The sequence below is a fragment of the Hermetia illucens genome, chromosome 6 (genome assembly GCF_905115235.1).
Source record: "Hermetia illucens chromosome 6, iHerIll2.2.curated.20191125, whole genome shotgun sequence".
Lineage (NCBI taxonomy): Eukaryota > Metazoa > Arthropoda > Insecta > Diptera > Stratiomyidae > Hermetia > Hermetia illucens.
The window spans coordinates 5,252,190-5,275,455 of NC_051854.1; the positions used below are offsets into that span (position 1 = coordinate 5,252,190).

Below are 23,266 nucleotides of genomic sequence, written 5' to 3' on the forward strand. Positions count from 1 at the left end.
CTCCGTCTGCAGTTTTTCATGAAGCCCCATGAACTCCCAGCGATCACCAGAGGTGGAGATAGAATTTGGTAGTAGAGCTGTTGGTGGCGTTTCTCAGGTTTTATGCTCCATCGTGGGTACCACATTTCGCCCTGGGACCTATACTACCCTTTGACGCTTTGCTGGTGTCAAAAGACACCGCTTTCACAACTCTGCCCTTGGCCTTGGCTACAGATATTTTTAGTAATAGGTCGTTTAAGCACGTAATGGTCGATTTCCCATTTCTGTACGCACAGCAATGCTCCGCAAGCACGTTTTTTGTCGCTAGGAAAATGGAAAGTCTTTCCTTGACCATACCATTAAGAATTTTGGCGAAACTGTTTATTAGGGAGATAGGTCCGAAGCTCATGGTGTTGTTCAAATCAATGTGGTTTTTGGGTATTGGAATAATCTTGACTGTCCTCCATTCTTGTGATGGTTGTAGGGCTCTCCAAGCCCCATTAAGCGCGCTCAGAAAGTGAAATTTGGTTTCTTCATTCAGCCGGTTTGCATAAGAATAAAGTGTTTCATTCCCTGGAGCAGACTGTCTCTTATGCTTAGCAAGAAATTTGTTGAGAGCATCCATGTTGAAATCCGCATGGCAATAGGTAGCATATGGTGTTGTATCTAGCGGTACAGATCTTTTGCCATCTATTTCTATTTTTGTTTCTTGTATTTATCTCATGATGTAAGCTGTCTGGACTCCTCCTGAAACGGGGGAATAAATCAACGTTACAATGATTTTGCGTTTAACATTTAGTATTTCTGCAATCAGTATTTCATGTCCAGTGTCAAAAATGGGTTTTCTAAATGTTATTCCGCTGCGAAAGGCGAGCGCCTTTCTGTCATCTTCTTTTTCTGCAGTCTTTGCCCCGTTCACAAGTCGGTTCGGCTCATCGTGATCGTTTTCGCCATTTAGCCCTATCAAATGCCTGATCTGAATCTCCAGGCTTTTAAATCCCCATCCAACGTATCCCCAACGTTCCTCCCAATCTTGGCAAGTTAGTTCTCGTTAGCGCGAATTACGTGACCATGCCTCTCTCGCAATTTTTCCACGATCGATACAACTCCATATCAATCGCGGATATCCTCATTTCGGATGTGATCAAAACGTGTCATGCCACTAGTCCAACGCAACATCCATTACTGCAAGATGCGGTTCATTGTTTTTTATAGTCGACCAACGGTCAGAATCATAGAGAACGACAGGACGGACGACATTGCGGCAAATTTTAGATTGAAGACGTTCGTTGATAAGTCGATCAGAAAGAACATCAATTGTGAAACGCCACTTCATCCAGGTTGTGTTAATACGTGCAGCAATTTTATATCGCAGTTCTCCATTGGGTGATAGCATTGTCCCGAGATATTTAAATCGCTCAGTGCCGCTGACAGTGATTGTACCTGTTTCATGGGGATCGGTCATCAAAAATTCAGTTTTATTCAGATTGAATCTGAAACCGTGTTTCATGAGGCGATCATTCCATGTTTGAAGAAGTTGTTCGCGGTCAGCTTTGCTAATGAGACGCTGGGAGAACATTATCTGGACACAGCAGTGTATAAGGAGCTGGACGTTTGATATCCCGTGTGACAGTGTCCATCATCATCATCATCAACGGCACAACTACCGGTATTCGGTTTAGGCCTGCCTTAATACGGAACTCCAGACCTTCCGGTTTTTGCTCTGAGGTCCACCAATTCAATATCATTAAAAGCTGTCTGGCGTCCTGACCTACGTCATCGCTCCATCTCGGGCACGGTCTGCCTCGTCTTCTTTTTCTACCATAGACATTGCCCTTATAGACTTGTCGGGTTGGATGATCTTCATTCATACGAATTAGGTGACCCGCCTACCGCAAACTGCTAAGCCGGATTTTATCTACAATCAGACGGTCGTGGTATCACTCGTAGATTTCCCCGTTATGTAGCCTACGGGATCGTCCCTCCTCATTTAAGGGGGAATGGAGGGCGCGTTCGAGAGCAGAATCCTCCGAAGAATATTCTGCTCTCGAACGCAGCCACCAAAGCAGACGAACGCTTCAGAGGGTGGACAGTAGGGCCAAGCATCCATCATAGCAAGAGATAATATTTTAAATAGTTCCGCTCGGAGGCTGGTGTAAAACCGTGGGTGAGTGCCTATAAAATTGTTATGATACGACTTAGAGGCCGGCGGTTTCCACAGATCACATTCGCTACCCTCCTGTTGAAAATAATTCAGGGGGTTAATTCCCTCAGCAAGGGAAGAGCGCCGAGAGCTTTCAGAGATCTCCAAATGTGGTGGCTATTGCGACAGTAATAGCACACGAGCTGCTGGAAATCTGCGATAGAGCAGGTGAAAATAAAGCTCCAGGCGTGGATAGAATTCCGACCAGGGTCCTTAGTATCGCCGTGAAATCCAGACCGGATATGTTCGCTGAATTGTTTGAAGCGTGCATGTCTGTAGGGATATATTCTGCACTATGACAAGGGCAGAATTGGGTACTGCTACCTAACACTGGTAAACTTCCAGGTGAGCCATTCTCCTATAGACCCATATGTCTTCTAGACATTATGGGTAAATTGCGGATGGGTAGGTAGGTAGGTATCAGTGGCTGCTCCGAGCAGTCCAATTAGTGTTGTGGTGCCAGAGTCCAGCCGTCTTGGATCTTCAGAGCCAGTCCGTAGCATTCACGAAAGAAAATAGCACCCCACCATCATCTCTCTGAGGTCCCCAAAGAATGGTTTACCCAGCATCCGTAGCCTGATTCCAGCTAGAGCTGGGCAATCGCAAAGGAAGTGCCTGAGGATTTTTCCCTTTCTCCGCAGCTTGGGCAATATGAATTGAAGAGTATGCCGAGCCTGGTGACATCGTTTCCTATGGGCCAGTGAAGCATGTATCAGCACGCGACGCAGCAGCTCTTGTGATGCGGATAATCTATAATAGATTTCGCCCGACTGTTGAAAGTCAAGGAGGCCTATCAGATCGGCAGTATGGGTTCCGGAAAACCAGATCAGTCATTGATGATATCAAATTGATTGTCGGCTTGGCCAAGAAAGCATTTCACGGAAAGGGTATTGCTAGCAAACCTGGCCAATTGGCGTCGTATCCAGAAGTTCCTGGCGACGATTGGAGTTTCCATCTATCTCGTCGCTATTCTCGGTGGCCACTTGCAAGAACGGAGGCTCTGTATAACACCAATGATAGCCCCAAGAAGTACGTTGTCTCCGCGTGTGCTCCACAGGACTTCGTACTGAGCCCACTGCTGTGATGGTCCCGAAGTATGCCGCAGTGGTGGGTTATGCCGACGACATAGCATTCGGAGATGCTGAGATGTACTCATGTGAAGTAAACAGTGTTGTCAGACCCTGGTTAGAGAACGCTGGGCTGATACTTGCAAAGGAAAAAATGCAAGTTGTTTTCATCATAAGGCACCGTAAAATAAATGTTGTATGCAATCTCGCTATAACGAGCGTACATAAACTGAGTGTGGTCTACAGATGAACAGGCCAAAGGGTGTATTCTGTCTTCAGGGCCGTCTCAGATGATGCGACGTTCGTGATCTTAGGAATGTTCCCGATTGACGTCTTGTTCCACCTCAAGTCCATCTCTCCCTTGTTGCAGGTGAAAATGTCGGAAAGAAGAGATCTATAAGTAGATCGCAACCGCGATGGTATCACTCAAAAAAGGGCCGCTGAACCCACAGTTTGATCAATGCCGTCGGGAAGTGGTGGAGAGAACTGCAGGTGAGATGTCGTCACCGGAGAACTTTGTCTAGAGGATGTTAGCATGCCAGGGGGCTGGGCTACGATCAGCTTCATGATCAGAACGATCCAAAGTAGGAAGAAGAGGTCAGGAAGGCGCGATTATGAACGCCATGGATAAAAGGAAGGAGACATGGCGTGTCCAGGCCAGACCTTTTTAAGACTTCCATCCCTCTACAAAAAAGACATTGAACCGATTTTAATAAGATTTTGTTTTCAAGTGAATCTTTAAGCCAGAATCCTTTTGACGACCAGGAGAGCAAGGCAATATGGTGTCTTCCCTCCTCAAGAAAAAAGGGAACAAGTCAACTCCGTTCGAATATTTATTACTACCAACTAACATTATAAACAACAAAGTGCAACCTTCGCATCACCTACGCCGCAATCAACTTCTCCTTGCTCCCCTCGCCACCTTTGCCGGCTTCAACCTGCTCCACCTTCTCCTCCTTGGCCGCTTCTATCGCCTCCAACGGCTGTTCCGGCTCCTCTTCAATCCTGAACGTAATCGGAGCTGGTTGCTTGGCCGGCATCCAATCAGGAATTATCTTCTCGTGCAGCCTCCACACCCCGTACTCATTCGCGATGTGTTTCTCAAAGACCACGTACTCGAGCACATCCTTGGGAAGCGTCTCGCTGCCGTGCATCAACCGCCCGAAGCGGTCATAAATCGCGAGAATCTGCTGCGTGTGAAACCGGACCGTCACTTGTGCGAAAATATTCTCCTTTGTGATCAGATCCGTGCAACGAGCGTGGACCACCCGCGGCGGCTCCAGCGATTGCAGGAACTTCCAATGAATGGTTTTGTCTCGGATATTGTGCATCATTTCGGGGTACGCTCGCTCGGAAATCACCTCCCGGATCGCGTATTTGTTCTTCTCGGCCATCAGCTGGTGGGCTTTGATGTAGATGTCCTGCGCTTCCGTGGCGAACTGTGTAGTGTCGAAATCCTCCTCGTAGCTTCGGATCTTTCGCACGGCCAACATGCTCTTGGACTTCTTCTCCAAGAATTCGAACTTCTGCTTGGCGCCCGTTGAGGAAATGAAGGACTTCTTGCCATCACCTTCTGGAGGCACGTATGGCTCGAAGATTCCGCCAGTGCAGCTTATGTAGAACGAGCGCTCGAACCATGGTCGGGGCGGGAGCACTCCGCGCTCCTTCATTCGACTGCGGAGCACTTCCTTGGGGATTTCGTCGTTTTTCTCCTCAAAGTTGGGAAGATCGACTTTCACGAATTTCTCGCGACGCAGTTTCTTCCATTTCGGGTTCCAGTGCTTGGTGTGTCGTTCACGGAATTGCTGGGTGGTGAGGACGGAAGTCTCTGGTCCAGCGAGGACGAGACTTGGTTGGATAACCTAGAAATGAGGAGGAATTAATTCGTGTTTTGTAAGAGTGATTGGGTGGTTTTCAGGTTGACACTTTGTGGATGCCTAATTTGAGTGTGAATGGGGTCTCACCCGTAGTAATTTCACGCAATTTCGACCGGCGCCAGTTATCACCTCCATAGCGCCCTGATCCTGCTGATGTTTGACAGTTCCAACCAGAGAGCAACCTTCGCCGAGTATGTTTTAAGAGAAACAATTCGACCTGCATTATCTACATTACAAAATTCTAGGCCACCATGCCCCCAGTTCAAAATCAAATTGAACATCAACAGGCCACGCAAAATTTGCCAAATTTTCACGTCGCATTCAAGATATCTTTCTTCCATTTTATTGTAACGGCAACTTTTTGATTTTTTTCCTTTGCATTTGGTGAAATCGCGAATATCGCGGAAGCGATAGACGAACCGCTTTCTTCCAGCTCTAGTACGTTCTTTTTCTACTCACGGCTACGTTCCTATTGGAAAGCCCACTTAACCTCGCCTAATCTACTCCTTTCTCCATAGCATCATTCTCGTGTGTGTGGTTCAATTTGACGCCGCGTAAATTTCCTTCGAGTGCGATCGAGTAATTATTTCGTATTAAAGTAAGTACAAATTGTGAAAATCTGTTGTAGCCATTGTTTTACATTGAATCTGTGTTAGAGTATGTCTGGGTTTTGGTTTGATCGCTTAGGGGATCGGAAAATATGCATCGGGGGCATGGTTACGTATGAAGCCTTCTCCAATGTCATGATGGCGTTTGGAGTGTGGGTGGCTTGATTGCTGCCCCCATGGTCGCCGCTGCCTGTCACACACGCCCTTGCGGCTATTTGGCCGCCTTCAGGAGATTCCGGTTGCTAATTTGAACCCCGAAAAAGTGTATTTTCCTTCGGTGAAATCTGGGACAAGCATACGAAAGTAGTTTAGCGGAATTCGAACGATGTGTGATTGCGTGTGTATGGGTCGCTGATAAGAAATTGGAACGCAAGCGGAACGGATCACGTGTGGGTAGTTTTCGCCGAGTCTATGACATTGCCATGTGTTTTTGTGTCGCCACAGATAATGGAGGGAAGGTTCGCGATGGTTTGAATTGCCGCTTGACCTATTTTAGGCAATTATGGATGGATGGTGGCTAGAATTTTGCAAGAGTGGTGTGATGCGGAATTTAGTGACTTTTACTTCGAGCCCTACTTAGGTTATTTTACGGGGAGTGAGTCGGGGATGCGGTAGGAATCGGTAATGATGGAGGTGGTAGCACTCAACCGCTAAATTTATGCTACTTTCAGGCTCAGATGGATTTGTTATTCGTAAAGACATTCGTAAGTTAAAATAACGTAGGAAAGATGAAAAATAATTGACTTTAGGAACGATTAAGGAAGGATCTCAAAAGTCTTTACGCGAAAATAGGATCATACTGTCTAAGGGCCCTCGTAAATTCGGTTGCCATTTACCCTTTAATGGGGTGCAGCGCGTCAATCACACGCGGTATCGTTCGCGGTTACCTGAAATGCGCTTCAACTCGCCCCGCGAGTTCTTGAGACGACCGTTTTCTTTATGGTGACTAAACTGGGATACGCGATGCAAAAAAATCATTCTAAGTTGCCGAACACGACCAAGAAGGGAGACCTATCCCAAAAACCTAAAAGATTGAAGTTCCACCGAAGTGCTTCGTCGATTCGCACTTGCACGTCTCTGTCTGGTCAGCTAGGAAAAATGGGGCAAGGATGTCCTTCAAACACTTCGATTCCTCACGTGTCTTTCCAAAAATCCCACCCATCGGGTCTGGAAAAAACGGGCTCGCATAAAACGAGTTAAACCTGAAATGAAAATATGTAAAAGAAAATAACGCCTCGATCGCAAGCGTGGGGTCGTAAAACGCCGAACCCAACTGCCGAGGTCAAAAGGGAGGATTGAATACAGATCGTATCTTCGATCGCTGGTTCTCCTCAGCTATAGGATGAGCCGTGGCCTCAAGGTTTTCCTCCTGCTGTGGATTCCTCAGGTCATTCTATTGAAGGATGTTCCTTTTAGTAAGAATTTTGCGGAGTTGAGAGAAATAGGGAAAGAGGACGCCCTCAAATCAAAGGCACCGGAGCTACTCGTACACTTTCAGCGGCTTGAAGCAAAGATACCTTAATTTACAACGTCTTCGATTTCACTCTACGGCAAACACTGAATTATTGCAGTTTATTTAAATTCTCAGCAGACATCAACATTTAATTATCGCAAGCGTTTCAGTCATATCCACTCTAGTTACCAGAACTGCATTTCTTCCAAAAGACAAAAACATCTGGCCTACTCGATGGCTTCGCTTTCTTCGACGGCGGATTCCTGTCTTCCGGCATGGAATCCTTGTAGTTGCTTCAACAGACGAATCCAAGCAAATGTCTCCGGCAATTGGGAGAGGGATGACATTGAAAAAGCTTTTAATGCTCCCTGTGGGAAAAAAGGGGGATAATGGCTCCTATAGCCCGGAAGGTATTCCATCCACTCCAATTCCTATTTAAGGTAAATGATCACCTTTGTAAGAAATGTCATGGCAGAGAATGAGTTCTCGTTTTTCAAAGAATGTGTTTTCTCGACACCGTTAACGTCCACGAGGAAGGTTCAGTCATTGAATCTCTGGACCACTCTGTGCGGTCCTGTATAAGGCTGCCCCAACGGCTTGTTAACAGCATCTATGCCGAGGAAGACGTATTCGCAGGTGGCCAAGTCCTTGAAAACGAAGAGATGGATGTGCGTTTAGTGGGGGGTACTGGACGGATAGCGTTGAAGAGTCGTATGGAGTAGTCCCAGTGGAAATGTACGGCACGATGAATTCACCCGGTATGCGCAGTGGTCTGCCGAACACCATCTCGGCTGATGATGCTTGAAAATGGTGCGGAAACCCAGAAGGACAATCGGGAGTGCGCGAAGTCAAGGCGTTTCTGGTGCGCACTTCAGGGTAACCTTGTCTGTCCTCGGATTCGCATGGGGATGGTATGGCGTTGTGGGCACCTACAAGGACGAGGTGAGACGTCAGCTCCGCCTCGAATTGGTGGCCTTGATCCGCTGTGATCTCCAGTGGTGTGCCAAAGAGGGAAATCCAGCGGTCGAAGGGGGCTCTGGCGACGGTGGAGGCCTTTGCGTTTCGTACAGGAATCGCTTGAGGCCAGGGCGTGTAGCGATCTATGATCGTGAGAGGGTTCTGACTATGCATCTTCGCGCGAGAGTTGACACGGAACGCATTGTTTGGCCCAGCGAAAGACGTCTTTATGGAGATTGGGTCAGAAGAACTTAAGCGCTACCCTCTTGGCGGTGGTGCGTCCGCTCACTTGATGTTCTCACTGAGCTCCCCATAGTAACATAACACCATCGAAAGATTGGTGACCACATGCACTCTGTTTCGTGAATCGGTATACACACGCGCACACTACACAACTTCTCGGATCTGCAGCGGTCAATAGAGCCGTCGACCCTTTCCATCCATCGATCCGCTTTCACAATTCCGCAGTCAGTCGGATCTTATGACTTCCCTTCGGGACGTGGCCAACGACCTGTATAGCATCCGAGAAAAGAGCAATTTTGATGGCAGCCCAATAAACAAGGATATTCTTTGCAGTCCGTTCAGCAAGTTAGCTCGTCAAATGTCAAGCAACAGCAGGATCAAATAAGTCGTCGATGTGGTCAGTCGCAGCTCGTCAACCCTGCGGGAGGTGGCGGACGCAACGCACTAGTGAAAGTAAACGACTATCAGATGGTGATCTATTTCGAGGCCGATGTCTTGTTACGGGCGTTCAAGAGAAAACTCCTAAATCTACTGCTGATTGCGAAGTGGTCGATTTGATTGCTCGTACGGTGTCGGTCAGTCGAAACCTAACTGACGTTTGGCAGGTACTGTGTTCGAATAATGTGCCACCAATGACGAGGTGGTGGAAGTTGCTGAAATCCACAAATCTCCCACCATTACGGTTGCCAAGACCGTCTTTCATCATCATATGCCGATCAAGGTGTTTTCAGATTTCACCTCGGTATTCAGACCACCCATCACAATCACACCGTTACCCTTAGGAAGCCTGCCCTGGAGTGTAGAAAACATCCTTCTCCACTACTTCGGAAATTTGCGTTGGTGCATAACATTGTACAGTTACGTCCTTGTTGGTTTAAAGTGAGTACCTGTCGAGTTTACTTAACCCCACGGTCTTCTTAAGACACGGATTGATTTTTGTGGCTACAATTAGAGCTTCTCCGAGACAAGCTACCCAAATTTCTACCGTACTTTGGAGTACGGTACCTGTGTTGAAATGCAACACCACGTTTGAGGTCCGAAGGTCTCTGTTCGTTTGAACATAACCACAACCCCCATAAAATTCCCACTAGGGGGCCAATCGCTATAACCGAACTGAACGCACACGAGGCAGGAATTCTCCTGGGACATGCGGATACGGGGGCTAACTCGGGCCCCATGGAACCAGTACACCCCTGGTAAGGTGCCGTAACCTGGAACCACTTCAGGTACAAACTAAGTCGGCAAATCATAGTGGGTATAGTGTACCCTGGTGCCATTACGTGGAGGTTTTCCTAGGTCACTTGGTTTTAGTCTAGATGACAGGGTTGCTACCCCCGTCTTCTCGCTTCCTCAGGAAACTATGGCATTGTACAATTGTGATGCTCCTTAATCTGCCTGGGCCGACATTTTTTAGTTAGGATCCTGTCAGCAATCTATCCGAAGCAATGAAGTTTCAAAATTTGCAGGTTTCTAGCCCACAAATTTCTATCTCTTTTAGGCGCCTCTTGCGACAAGCAGGGAAGACTTTCAGTGTATTCTTAAGCCCCAGCTCACAGAGCAAAGACCCTCGCAAAGACGAAAGAAAATTTCGGTGCTACGCGAAACTGCATAAATTCGTTCTAACCTAAAACCTCCATTTCACCCTATTTCCTACTTAAAACTTCAAAAAAATATATCCCGTTACTCTGGCAATGACCCGGAATACATCATAGCCGGCCATTTTGACGGTTCTCTCCATGCTCAAGAAAAACTTCCACCGCATTCAAGAAGTTGTTCACTCTCTCCCGTCACCACACCGCCATATTGCCATAACCCTGTCCCGTTTCCATCCATTCCATGCGGCATTGTCCGCTCATTTGCCGACGGCGATGACTTTGCTCGTCATTCGTAGTATTGCTGTATGTGTGTCCGGACACGATTCTCACACGGCAGTTTCGTGAATTTCCATTTTATTTTAAAGTTTTATTTTAACTTTGTTCCGTTTTTAAATTAGACATTATTCTTAAGTTTTGTATTGAACCGCCGCCCTCAAAGCCCCAGTCCCACGCAGACACTGTCCGGGGTAGATTTAAGTTTTTTTCCCAACAATTTTGACGACAAAGGAGGTGCCGTAGTGTGTGCGTGCGTGTGTTACTTGTCACGGCAAATTTACGAAATTTCTCTACGAATTTCCACTTGGCCGTGTGGCGCGGCGAGATATTGCGAATTGACGTGTGCAGAAGAAGTTGGCAGAAGGAATATCTGTCGGGGCGGGCGAGCGTGAGTGAGTGCAAGTGTCTATAGGCGGGCATCGGACGAGTGAAGGACTTGGGATCTTAGAATTTACCTATTTCGGGGGACGCAGGCGAGTAGAAGCGCAGCAGACAGAACTCTAGTCGAGAAGAATTTCCATTTTTACTTCGTGTGTGGAATTTTTGTTGTGACCCCAGTGATAAAGTAAGTATGCCCGCAGCGGTGGCGGTGAAGTCCTAACTGCATTTCAGGTTGACCGGTAGCCGGCACCGTGACAGGAGTTGCGCATCCTGTTCGCCGTGCCTACGCCGCAGAATATCGAAATAGATCATTGACCTTGTCTCGGTTGTGGCCACACGTCTCTGGGTACTCCCCGATTTCTCCAAAGTTCCATGAATTCACGCCTGAATCATTGCTGCGTGATTAATTCGAGTCGAACCTGTTGTCGGATTGCGACGCAGCTTGCCCACCTTCCTCAGTGAACACTCATGGCCTCAATCGGGCCGGATTTCGGGACCTCGATTGAGAAATGACTGCCCGGACGCGGCCACATGGGCCAGATATCTGCGCTGTCGCGGAAGGCACGTCATCGAGTTTGAGGTTAGATCGGTCCAATCTGGGCAAAATGTCGTCGACGTCACCCCTGGCAATCGAGAAAAAATGCGTTTATCGAGCAACCGCTCGACATCAACGAATCACAAACTCATCTAAAGCATGTACAGTTTGCAGTTTTGACGTCATTTCTACTAATTCGAGGGCGACTCGCGCCGCGCTTGTACATTTAGAGGCGATCCGCCGATTTATCGAACTTGCAAGTTGCAAGGTTAGTCGCGGATCCAAAGTCGAACCAGCACTTTCCACGCGAAATATCACAACTTGTTTTGCACTAACGCGAATTTGCTATGCAATTAGGCCAGTGGACGTGTTTTCTGGGTCAGCCGCTACCCTTTCGTCGCAGTCAATAAATCAGCACTTAGCACTCGAGTGCTAAGAGCATGCCGCCGGCCCTGATTTCCAGCTTCTCTGAAGATTCCGGGCTGCATCGCAATTTATCATCAAGCGCACGGTCCGGATGTGCCAAAAATGAACGGTGAAAGTAAAGAAATTCCGCAATCGGAACTTCTCCGCCGGAGTCGCCACCATTCCGTTGCCTGGAGGTTCTCCACGTAGTCAAATTCCAAGTCGGGTTTTTATGGGCCGACGTTCTAGAATTTCACTTTGCTTGGGTGATTCAGCTCCCAGAGGTCGAGAATAGTCGAAAAAGTGGTCACACTGGAGCTACTTACTTGCTATGGTTGCTCGGGGATTAAGCAATGCAAATGGTTTTCCGTTTTATTAGTTCACACGTTTGGCGGGTTGGACAGTGATTCCGGTTTTTAGATGACGACATCACTTAATGGGGGAAAGGTTACAGTTTTTCAGTGGATAATGCTTGCTGAACTTGGAGAATACAACTGGAGGCCAATGCGGTTACCAGAGATTTTTCGAACTTTCCTGATGGCTGAAAGCATTTCTCCCATTCCAAGCTTGATCCTCTACTTCAACTGAGTACCGGAGCCCATTAGAAATGGTGACCTGAAAAACGATTTATTTTATTCGGCTTTAAAGGGGTTGACCTTAGATCTTAATATTTTTGATTTTTTTATGTCGTTTTTTATTTAGAAGCAATTTTTAAGGTTCTGTGTAAAATAAAACCTCAACAAAATCGATTCATTCTCTGTCTTACACGCATTTTCCTCAGGAATAGTTGCCGCGATTGACAAGAACATTTGGTGGGAACTGTGTGGACGTGTACCCGGCGTTCTACGGCGCGTTTCATGGTCAAAGGAGGATGTACATTTTTTTCTTATTGAACATAGTTACGTGGGGTATCAAATGAAAGGTCTCAATTGCTATTTTCCGAAGCCGATCCTAATTTTAGCATTCATTGTCAAGGCGGGGGCCAGAAATCGATTAATTCTCAGAAACTACTCAATTAAAGGGGGTAGGTATCAGTGGTCGCTCCGAGGCGCCCAATTAGCGCTTTGGTACGCCGTTTTGAAGCCATAAACTCCTAAGACGGTGACTGTTATGGGAGCTGGGAGGTAGGTCCAGCCGGGTTGGATCTTCAGAGTCAGTCGGTAGCATTCACGAAAGAAAGCAGCTCTCCCACCCTGCAGCTGGAAATCTCTCTGAGGTCCCCAAAGAATGGTTCATCCAGTATCCGTAGCCTGACTTTAGCCAGAGCTGGGCAATCGCAGAGAAAGTGCACGAGAGTTTGCTTCGGCAATGCGAATTGTAGGGTATGCCGAGTCTGGCAGCCTTGTCCCCTATGGGCCAGTGCCCCGTGCAGACTGCCGTAACCTTGAATGCATTTGCAGGCGTCAGGCTATGTTATAAGCGGGCTAAATTCTCTTTGACTTTGCACAGCTCGTAAGCCTTCGCCATCTTAGGCCCGCTAGGTAGTGTGAGTAGGCTCAGCCGTCGACAGCCTCCAGCGGAACACCGACTGTATTCGCCGAAGGACTCCCAAGAGCAGAGCCTGGCCAATTCGTCAGCCCGCTCATTCCGTTCTGTTCCTATGCTCGGGAACCCAGAGGAGAGTGACCTTGGGCGTGCCGCCTAGACGGTTCAGCGCGTCTTTGCACTGCCCCACCAGCCTGAAAGATGTCGTCGCTGAGTATAAGGCCTTGATGGCCGCTTGGCTGTCGGTCAGAGTGGCTATCTTACGTTTGGGGCTTGAATCTCGCTCCAGCCATCGCCAGTACTTCCGCCTGGAATACACTGGCGAAACCTGGGAGACCATACGACTTGGATACACTGTGTATTACTCAATTAAAAAAAAATATGAAGTGGCGGCTATACGGTAACCTTCCATAAGAAACATTTGTGATCGACGTCGTCCACCACTCTATTGCAGAACACAGACAAGGATTCGTACCTTTTCAATCTTGTACAGGCAAAATTTCGGTTTTCAGTCTCCATGCCTGCTTAGAAGGTGGGTAGAGAAAATGTCTCATAACGCTTTCGATTTAGCCAAGGATCTAAGTTGCCGATGAGCATGGTAATCCCACTGTTAACTTGTTTTATCAACAGAGTTACCTCTCATTTGGTGTATGTTGTCGTTCTTTATGAGCAATAACCTCCCTTAAGTCTTCCCCCTTGCGGCTGTATGTGGTTTTACATTGCTTAACAAGGAGAGCGGCGGTGATAATTCCTCCGAGCACAATCACAGACGGTGATAATTCCCTGATCACAATCACAGACGGTTCTAAGACAGCGTGGTATGCAGATGCCATCCGAAATTGTACTCGTTTATGTGCAAGGTGCTTTCGATAAAATGTTATCAAGAGCATCAACCTATAGAGCACAACCTACTGCGTTACATTCAAGAATAGATGTTTCTTGTTAGAGGTGGAAATAGCCTCAACATTTGCCATCAGGAGATCGATATAATGAGGAAAATCGAGAACAAAATGTTGCCTAGGGTCAGTCTATCGTAAGTGTTCGAATTGCGTACCGTTGCAGTTTGCGCAATCGTCAAGGCACTGACTGCACTCTTTCAGAATGCGTTTCCGATGGGTTGCAGATTGCGTGGTCTATGGGCGAATATTTTGTCCTTCACGACACCCTAGAAATAAAAATCCATGGGGGTCAGATTAAGGGAGCGGAGAGGCCATTCAAAGGCCTTATGCCGATTGATAACACGTTCCGGGATTACGTCATCTAGGTAGGCACGGACCATGACTGCATAATACGGTGGCGGGCCGTCTTGCTGTAAGTACAGGTCATCGAACTTTGAAAGCTGCTGTATTTTTAGGAGCAATTAATTTTGCAGCATCTCCAGGTAGTTGTGAGCGTTGACATTGCCGTCAAAGAAATAAGGGCCGTAAACACTTGCTTCCGAAATTCCACTCCACTTAATCAATCCAGGCTGGTTTAGCTGCTGTTCCAACGAGAGATGCGAACTTGTGATGTTCCAATACAGGGAGTTCTGACGATTCACTTGTCCCGATAACTTAAACTGAGTCTCGTCGGACCGCAGGATACTCGAAGATAATATAGGATGACTCAACTGATTCTTCATGAGTTCACAACACTGTAATCTTCGGTTCAGATGATTTTCATTGAGGGCGTGTATCAACCGTGGCCAATAACATACATAGTACTGGCATACATCAACACCATCCCATTTCATTTTTACCGTTTTCGCACATGTAATGGTGTTACCAAGGATTTTTCGCGCGTTCACGACCACTTTTTCAAAAGTGCAAAAAGACTTTTGGACCACCCTATACATAGAAGGCTTCCTACGGGGCCCTTTGGGTCTTACTTAATCTAAGTGAACGGAACGACCCCCTGAAGTGTCCTCCAACCCGATTCTATTTGTGTCCAGATGTTCTCCCGGCCCGATGATTCCTCAAACGCACGCCCAAAAACGATTATTTTATCTATTCACGTAATCGCTAAGATAGAACTTAATCTCAACGCTCATGATCATTTGCGAGAAAAAATCGTCTTCATTCTCGTTGAGATTCAGGATGGTTTGAGCATACGTTTGACGCATTTGGCGATCAACAGCTAACAACTGATAACTGCCAGCATTTTGTAAGGGAATATCTTTGAATCTTCCACCAAAATTCTGCGTAGAGATCGCCGACTAATGCCCAATTGCGCGGCACGTCGTCTGGTCGATATTCTAGGCTCCTCTGCGACATATTGGGCAACAGCAGCGATATTCTCAGCAGAACGGCTGCTCCGGAGCCGGCCAGCCTTGGGAACATCTCTCGTTATACCAGTCTTTTCAAGGCGAGTGGCCAAACGCCGCAGTGTTTGTCCAATTGGTGTCGGACGGCCAGGAAATCTGCGATGAAATTCAGACTACGCGAACACAATCAACGAATAGTTGCGTAAAAAAATGAAAACAATTATTCCGCGTTCCTGCGGAGTAAACCAGCATATTCTGTGTTTGTTTACTGCTCAAATGTCAAAATTGAATTGGCAATTGGCGGCATTTGCAAAAGTTATAACCGTTTTCCAATAGAGTGATTACTTTTACCTCACCTTGTGTTGATGGTCGCTCGCAGGCAGGTCCTACAGAACTCACCACTCATACATTGACCGCATCACAAATTCCGTGCCGGAACGCCCTGCTCTCTTCGATATTACCACCTCAACATCTCCCCAAAATTTCATGGAGGATATGAACCAAAGCGGTCTTGAGATGTCTGCTGTCTCCGGCGATTTGCCAATATGAGATCGTGGATTTTTGTCACGTTATCCTCCGTGGTAGCCATTTTCGAGGCACCTGAGCGTTTCTCATCAAAACCTGACGTGTGACCACCTTGAAACTCGTTAAACCAATCTTTAATGGTTGCAGGATCGGATCATCGACTAATATTCTTCCCATTTCTCTAAAACTCGCGGACACATGCAGTGAAAAAAAAAGTACGAGTCCCATTCGGCTGAAATTGTGGCAATAGCCGTTTACGAGAATGTACTATACGATAGTGAATTTCTCTTGCGATAGCGGCGCCATCGGGAAAATGTTGATTTTTGTGGTATATATTTAGCAACATTTTCGAGAAAAGTATGAGAATGTTGTCATGTCGTCCATTTGAATAGGGATGATTTTTGTGCGGAAATTTACGATTGAACTTCACATGGTAGCCACTCCTCTGTTGCACGAGACATCTAACGTCCTGGTCGCTGCAAACTGTCCAATCAGACGATGTTTTTTTATCGTTTTGTCCAATAATGGAATGATCGCCTCATACATCATAATCTCCGACTTAATTTGATCAAAACAGAATTTTTGACAACCGATCCTAATTAAACGGGCGTTGACAATGTCAGTGGCAGCAACCTGCTGAGAACTGAGCGATTGAAATTATCTCGAATCAATTTCTTCAGTCTACGCCGAACGCGCCATGGAATTATTTCACGCACTAACGCAAGTTGGATGAAGTGGCATTCTTTGCGGTCGCGTTGTATCAACGGACGCCTCAAATCCCCCCCAATTTTACTGCAGCGTCGTCCGCCTGCCGCCTGGAGTGTTGGCTGACTATAAAAGGCAATGAACGCCACCTCGCGGAAATGAAGATAAAATTGTTGTGTGACACGCTATGATCACATCTGAAATGAGAATATTTCCGATTGATATGGGGTTGAATTCATCGTGGTATGGCCATGTAATTTGTGCTGACGAGAACTCATTAGCTAGGATCGGCGTGGGTGATTTGAGATCCTCTCGATTCCATCCAGATCCTGCCTATGCCCGAGCAAAATGATGTGGCCAAGATTTCATATGCTATCATCAGCTGCCAATGCTATGCAATTTTAGCGATTAGTTGTTAATTGACGTATTTACGTCAAAATTAAGGCTTCGTGACCGATTTTCAAGCCAGTAATGGCTCTCTGACTACTGCGGAGAACATCGTATAGTCATAAAGCGATGATCATGGCTCGTACAATCCCCTTGCTTCTTTCATAGTGGAAGTGAGTTCACACTATGAAGATATTAAAATTTTGAAAATAACATTTAATCTGTTGATGAAATGCTGAAATTAATATTTTCATCCACAAACCGGTGTGTATTCTTTGTTATGCATTCCATGTCGGCCTTCAAGGAATAGACGGTGGTTTTTGTAGTATCAGTTTCGTGCAGAGATTTAGTCGTAAGTCTGCCGTCTACAGATGATCAGTCACCATAAATTCATTTTATTTGAGAAACTAATAAAACTCATCAATATTTATGGAGATCCATTTTGAGCTCCGATTAAATTCCACTTCAAATCTATTGAGGCATAAAAATACTTATCAAATAAGACTTTGTTGACTGCTCTGATCCCCGCAAATCTCTTAACGAAAGCAGCTCATTTTAAGCTATTTCGAAAAATTAGTTTTTCACCTATTTCAGCTTGTGTCTTCGAGGAGATTCTGTAAGATACCGGAAATTACCAAATAAAGACTAATAAATACGCACTATACATGATTTCAATGAATTTCGCAATTACATCTCCAACAGCAGCAATAAAATATGATTTGACTTGGGACAATGCACTTTTTTTTCGGTCCTTGAAAACCACGAATGCTTGTGTTCGTCTTCAAGCTATCTTTTTGTGATACGAAATAATTTTTTTCGAGAGTTATATTTTAAGACAGTATGCGGTCATGATAACAATGGATTCTAATCTATGCGTACAGATGTGGGGTTTGACGAACACGACGAAATCTTTCACCTTCATTTGGGTGGATAGTGAGATATTTATTCGCTCCAATGCTGAACCCAATTTTTTCCGTCATTGTTTCTTAATTTTCTTGCTTGAAAGTAATTCGATATTATCGAATTAAATTTAACTTTGTGCAAAATAGTTAAAAAATGCGCTTTCCCTACGATGGAGTTTGAATCGGGTGATGGAACGCAATCATCACAGATTAGAGCCACCGACGAGTAAGCGCACAATGATACGGTTGATAACGCCCAAGGAAATGATTCATAATAAAAGTGATATCAGCTTGTGCGTTGAGTTTTAAGAAAAATAAATAAAATAGATTATTAATGTCTATTTCTATATTAATCTATGATTTCTCTTCTTTCAGCAATTTATTGTATGAGTCAAAAAACCGAAAGACCAGTACTGTCAGGTCAGCGCATCAAGACCAGAAAAAGAGGTAAAATTGCACAACTAAGCAACTTAGCAAATAAGCAGATAAAGATTTTATTCTTATTACGGACATGGCTACACGTTTATCGTGTTTATTATTATAGGACCCTAGCAATAAAGTCCTCATATTTTTCTAGTTGAGCTTCGGAGTAAAATCACGTTTTTTGATGATTTACCGTCGTAAAAGAGCGGGCGGCTGGCGTTCTTCTAATCTAATACAAATTTCAAAGGGGGTCAAAGTGCGAACGAGATTTATCTTTCGAGTTTTCACATGCTTTTGTAAATTCAGACAGAATTATATGAACGTTTGCAGAAATTATTAATCAAACAGTATTTGCCTCGATTTCCCTAGCTCGAATATCATTCGCAATTACATCTCCGGTAGGTGGCCCACTTGGAAGAAAGTGGGAAATTCAATTTGTTGAAAAAGGTTGATAAATCTTGCTATTTTTCCGTATAACTACTCATGAACGAAAGTCATACGCACAAAAGCTTCTTACTAAACTCATTTATTTGACCTCCATTGAAATCAGATATTAAGATATATTTCCGCTATTCTATTGACTTATTGTGAAAGTAGCACATACAGATTTCATTGATTTTCCCGTCTATTTGCACTTGATTTAGAGAAAAAGTTCTACTTGAGTGGCAATGAATGATAGACATAAAAAGTAGCGCGTCAGAGAGTTTTATTTGTGTCTCGTTTATTGCGGGGACGATATTTCTCAATGACCTAGGCAATCGTCATATGTCACTCGTGTGTGTAGCCATGTGACGCGGCAATGAATGAATAAAATGATTTTTCTAGGTTTAATAGGTTTTTTTCTTTTATTTCATTGTTACGTGCATGCACTTAATTTTCAATATTGACAGTCGAAATATATTTTATTGTGTTTTGATTCCATATTGAGTGCAAGAGGAAATTGTTTTCAATTTGCAACAATTCTCTACAATATTTTTACTAGAGGATTTACATACGAAAACAACAAATTTATAACTTATTTTACTTAAATTTAAATATGATGTCATTTGAAAAGACTCAGATACGGATTTGTTATAGCAAAAATCAATATTTAAGCTCTTAAAGTTGAAAATAAGAAAAAGAAAAAAGTGACTTAGAGTAAATTTCCACTCGTTTTTATGGAAGTTGAAAAACAAAAACTACTTTGCCAATACGAGAAAAAGACCTAGTCTTTTCTCAGCTAATTATTTGGATAAGTTTCCCATAACTAGATTGATATGCTGAGTGGAATTCGTCAGCTACATTCGTTAGATTCCTTCATTATTATGTTGGTTGCGCACGTCTCCCGGAATGCTGTTCAATGTTTCATCTAGCGATGCACGATCTAGCTCGTTGGTTTCCTCTTGCAAGTAATCTTGCTTTGTCCATCTCTAAACCAACTTTTGTACAAACTCTAGCGCGCTTCAATATTTATAGTCGAAATACATGTTATTGTGTTTTGATTTCATATTGAGCGCAATAGAATAAGTTTTCGCGTCGCAACAACCCTTCTGCAATATTTCTTTACTGGAGGGTTTACATAAGAAAACGACAAACTTATGATGCTAATATTTGTTTAAGAAAAGAAAAGTTGTTCAAATAATATGTTACTTGAAAGATACAGACAGATACGATTAAAAAAAGTTGGAAGTATCAATATTTAAACTCGTGAAGGAAAGAAGCCTAGAATAAAATGATTTAGGGAAGCTTAAAACTAGTTCTTGATGTAATGACAAAATGCTATTGTTCGATGGCCGGAGACGACCAAGAGGAGAGAGCTATCCCAAAACCTAAAAAGAAAACAAAATTGGTGAAATTGACCGTGAAGGTCCCCCCGCAAATACTTTAATTCCATCGAAGTATTCTGTCGACACGCGCTTGCTTGCCTCTTTGTTCGATTCCTCACGTGTCTTAATCGATACATGGGATAGCATACTGGAACCTGAAATTCAAACGCACACGGAGCTTCGCGGAATGTGAAAATAAGTCGGAATACTGGAAGCTGGACACTTCCAGTATAAAGGTTTTTGTGTTCATCTTCTGTGAAAATTTTTTTATGCACATTTTGCCATTGAAAATATTCCTTGATATATCTAATTTCACCGTTCGTATGAATTATTTTTACATGATGAGGACGTCATAACACGTGAAGGATTGCGATGATCCGAGAACGAGACCTGTTCTATTTTTTGGGGTACACATTTTGAGCCCCCAATGTTAGAAATAATATTAGTTTCGAAAAGTACAAATCAAACCCTTTCATTTGATACCACACATGACCATATGTTAAAAAAATTCACTCACCCCTTTCTCGGACTCTCCCACTCGCCACTTCCAAATTTCGTGTCAATACCCCCAGCCGTTTCCGAATAAATCGGGTGTGATATGCAGATAGAATTGAATCGATTCTAATAAGACTTTTTTTCACACGAGACCTTAAAAAGAAGCGCTCGACATGCGAGTGGCGCAAAACTCGCGATCCGAGTGCCGAGATCGAGAGGATCGCATCTTAAATTAATATTTCCCCTCCCTTGCATGTATTGTGAGGTGTGGCTGGTGAGATTTCCGCTCTGCCTTGCGATCCTCAGGCCACTATATTGGAGGGGGTGCCATTAAGGCATTATACAAAACTTTATCTCCCCTTCAACAGATTCGTGGGTCCCAACCGAAACCTGAAAAATAACAAACTCTAGACTTGCCGCGAATCTAGCGAAAAATCAACACGCGAACTGAATCTGGAAATTAACAGAAATAAAATAACGGCTGGATCGCAAGCGTGGACCCGCACCCGAGTGCCGCGGTCTAGAGGGAAGATCGATGGATAGTATCCTCAACCGTATAGGCGATGCGTCAGCCATTTATTACCTTCTCAACCGAAGAAGTGCGGTTAGCTCCTCGAACGTTTTCAAGGAAAAAAACATTAAGATATTCTCTTTACTGACGAGAAAACCTTCGTAATCGACGAACAGTGAACAGTGAAGGGGAAATGCGTGGGTCCAGCGTGGTCACTACCCCACTGCCGTAATGGTTTGGTGGGGAGTTTCTTACCGATATTCACTTCTGTGAAGCTTGTGCGCAGCTTCCAGCGTATACCAAACCATGTTGAAATAGGTAGTTGAACCCTTAAACGAAACCTGATTCGGCGGGCAGAATTGGTGTTTTTGACAAAATTTAGCGCTGGCGCACAAACCGAAGCGAATCCAATAATGGCTGACAGAATGTCCACCATAAATTAATGGCCTTATGGTAGTCCCGATTTAAATCCACTGGACTATCTACTGTTAAACAAGCTTGAGGTTACCTGCGCACGCCGACATCCAACTTTGAGTGGTTTAGAGACGAGTATATTGAAGGTTGTGGAAGAAGTGCGGTTCTACACGCCTGATCTCAGAGACTTCAAGCCTGTATAGACGAGAGAGGTGGTCATTTTGAATGATTTTTTTTAATGACATGTTTAGTCTTTTCTATATTAATTCCGAAGAATTTGCTTCATTGGTTTGTGAGAAATGAAGATTTTTTTGACTGTCAGAACTTATCGCTAACTGTAGTTTAGCAAGAATGGCCTTGAATGGCACTTCCGATGAGATGCCATCGATTACTTCGCTTCAGTCTCGAGTAAAATATTGAGTTGCTGGTGAGTTTTCCAACTGATTGACGTCATTGAGCCTGTATATTAGTGTCTTTGAGAAGTGCCTACTCCAAATATCCGAAGTTTGATCCGGTAATACTGGAGCGTCTCTTGTAGTAGTTTAATGCTGCTTGTGGTAGATATTCCAAATTGCTAGAAAAGGCTTTTTGATTTCGGGATGAAGTTGCATATCCTTCCAGTCGGGTACCGACACCCAAAAACAGGGGAACGCTGGTATGTACTTGATATAAATCGTTACTTTTGTCTTAAGATGAGAAGGCGCTGTTGTACGATATCTCTTCATACTGTTCATTCCCGCACGCCGCTTCGGTTGAGGGCGGTACGTAGAGTGGCAGTTAGTTGGCGGAAAGGTTTCATTGCGGTTCTCAGCATCGAGCAGATTCCAGTTGAGCCGTTAGGTTCCAGTAAGGCGATCAGACTCGAGTTTGCAGCCTCACCGGAGGTTCTCTGGTACCATAGGAACTGGAGTGTGACCACCTGAGAGCATATGTTCCAGAAGAATTTCCGGGGGAATTTGTTCTCGCCCGGGTTATTTGTGGTTAGTCCTTTTATAGAAGTTTCTTGGTGGTTGTGCCTTTATCGCGGGCAGAGCTTAAGCGTGGAATTGAGCCGTGCAATTCGGGCACTATACCCCTTAGTTGCGGAAGAGGTGTTAAGATAGATCTCGCATTAACTGGTATGAATGCTGAGACTGCACTCAGCAAAAACCAGTACCGCTGTGCTAGCACTAAGTATAAACCAGTACCGTTGTGCTAGCAACTCCACCGCTCTGATTGTGTGAATCAATACACCAGATGCAAATTGTTGGGCGGTGTTTCTGTTGGTTTACAGCGCGAGATTTCTGATAACACTGCATTGGATACGTATCATTATGTGTTTGTATTCTCTTATGAGGATTCAATCAAGGATAAGATTTTGTTAAACTTGAAAAGAGCATCTGCAAAGTTTTGAAACAAAATTGTTACCGAATCAGAAATGCAATACTTCACATAGGTTGGTCAGTTTGTTTCTCCCCCATTTTGTCACAAATCCGTATAAGCGCTTTTTTTTCAAATGCAATTATATCAACTTAATTTCAAACACATTATGTTTTATTGAAAGTCATATCTATAATAATGTATCTGTTCTTCTTTTTACAGATGAAAAAGAGAAATACGACCCCACGGGATTCCGTGACGCGGTCATTTCAGGTCTCGAAAAAACTGAAGGTGACTTGGAACAAATCTCTAAATATCTAGATAGTGCTGGCAACAAATTAGATTATCGTCGTTACGGTGAAGTACTATTTGACATATTAATAGCTGGTGGGCTATTAGGTGAGTGAAAAATCCTTTGCTTTATCATTATTTGA

General features: G+C 44.6%; 2 protein-coding genes across 3 annotated transcripts in view; one reads left to right on the forward strand and one right to left on the reverse strand.

Moving 5' to 3' along the window:
- Positions 1–4,101: 4,101 nt before the first annotated feature.
- On the reverse strand, positions 4,102–5,367 carry LOC119660501 (probable 39S ribosomal protein L45, mitochondrial). The gene is made up of 2 exons (XM_038069098.1): positions 5,214–5,367; positions 4,102–5,111 (listed from the first exon to the last, which is right to left on the reverse strand). The coding sequence occupies exons 1-2, from the start codon at positions 5,259–5,261 to the stop codon at positions 4,134–4,136; spliced, it is 1,026 nt and encodes a 341-aa protein (XP_037925026.1). The 5' UTR covers positions 5,262–5,367; the 3' UTR covers positions 4,102–4,133.
- Positions 5,368–5,511: 144 nt separating this feature from the next.
- LOC119660500 (protein krasavietz) overlaps positions 5,512–23,266 on the forward strand; it is a 33,766-nt gene continuing 16,011 nt past the window's right edge. Inside the window, exons 1-4 of one of the 2 annotated variants that reach the window (XM_038069097.1) lie at positions 5,512–5,564; positions 5,645–5,724; positions 18,201–18,272; positions 23,055–23,231. In XM_038069097.1, the coding sequence (XP_037925025.1) occupies positions 18,212–18,272; positions 23,055–23,231 (238 nt within the window). In that variant the 5' untranslated portion in view covers positions 5,512–5,564; positions 5,645–5,724; positions 18,201–18,211. Of the gene's footprint in view, positions 5,565–5,644; positions 5,725–10,264; positions 10,824–18,200; positions 18,273–23,054; positions 23,232–23,266 lie in introns of those variants that run through there. The other variant, XM_038069096.1, reaches the window with a different exon arrangement.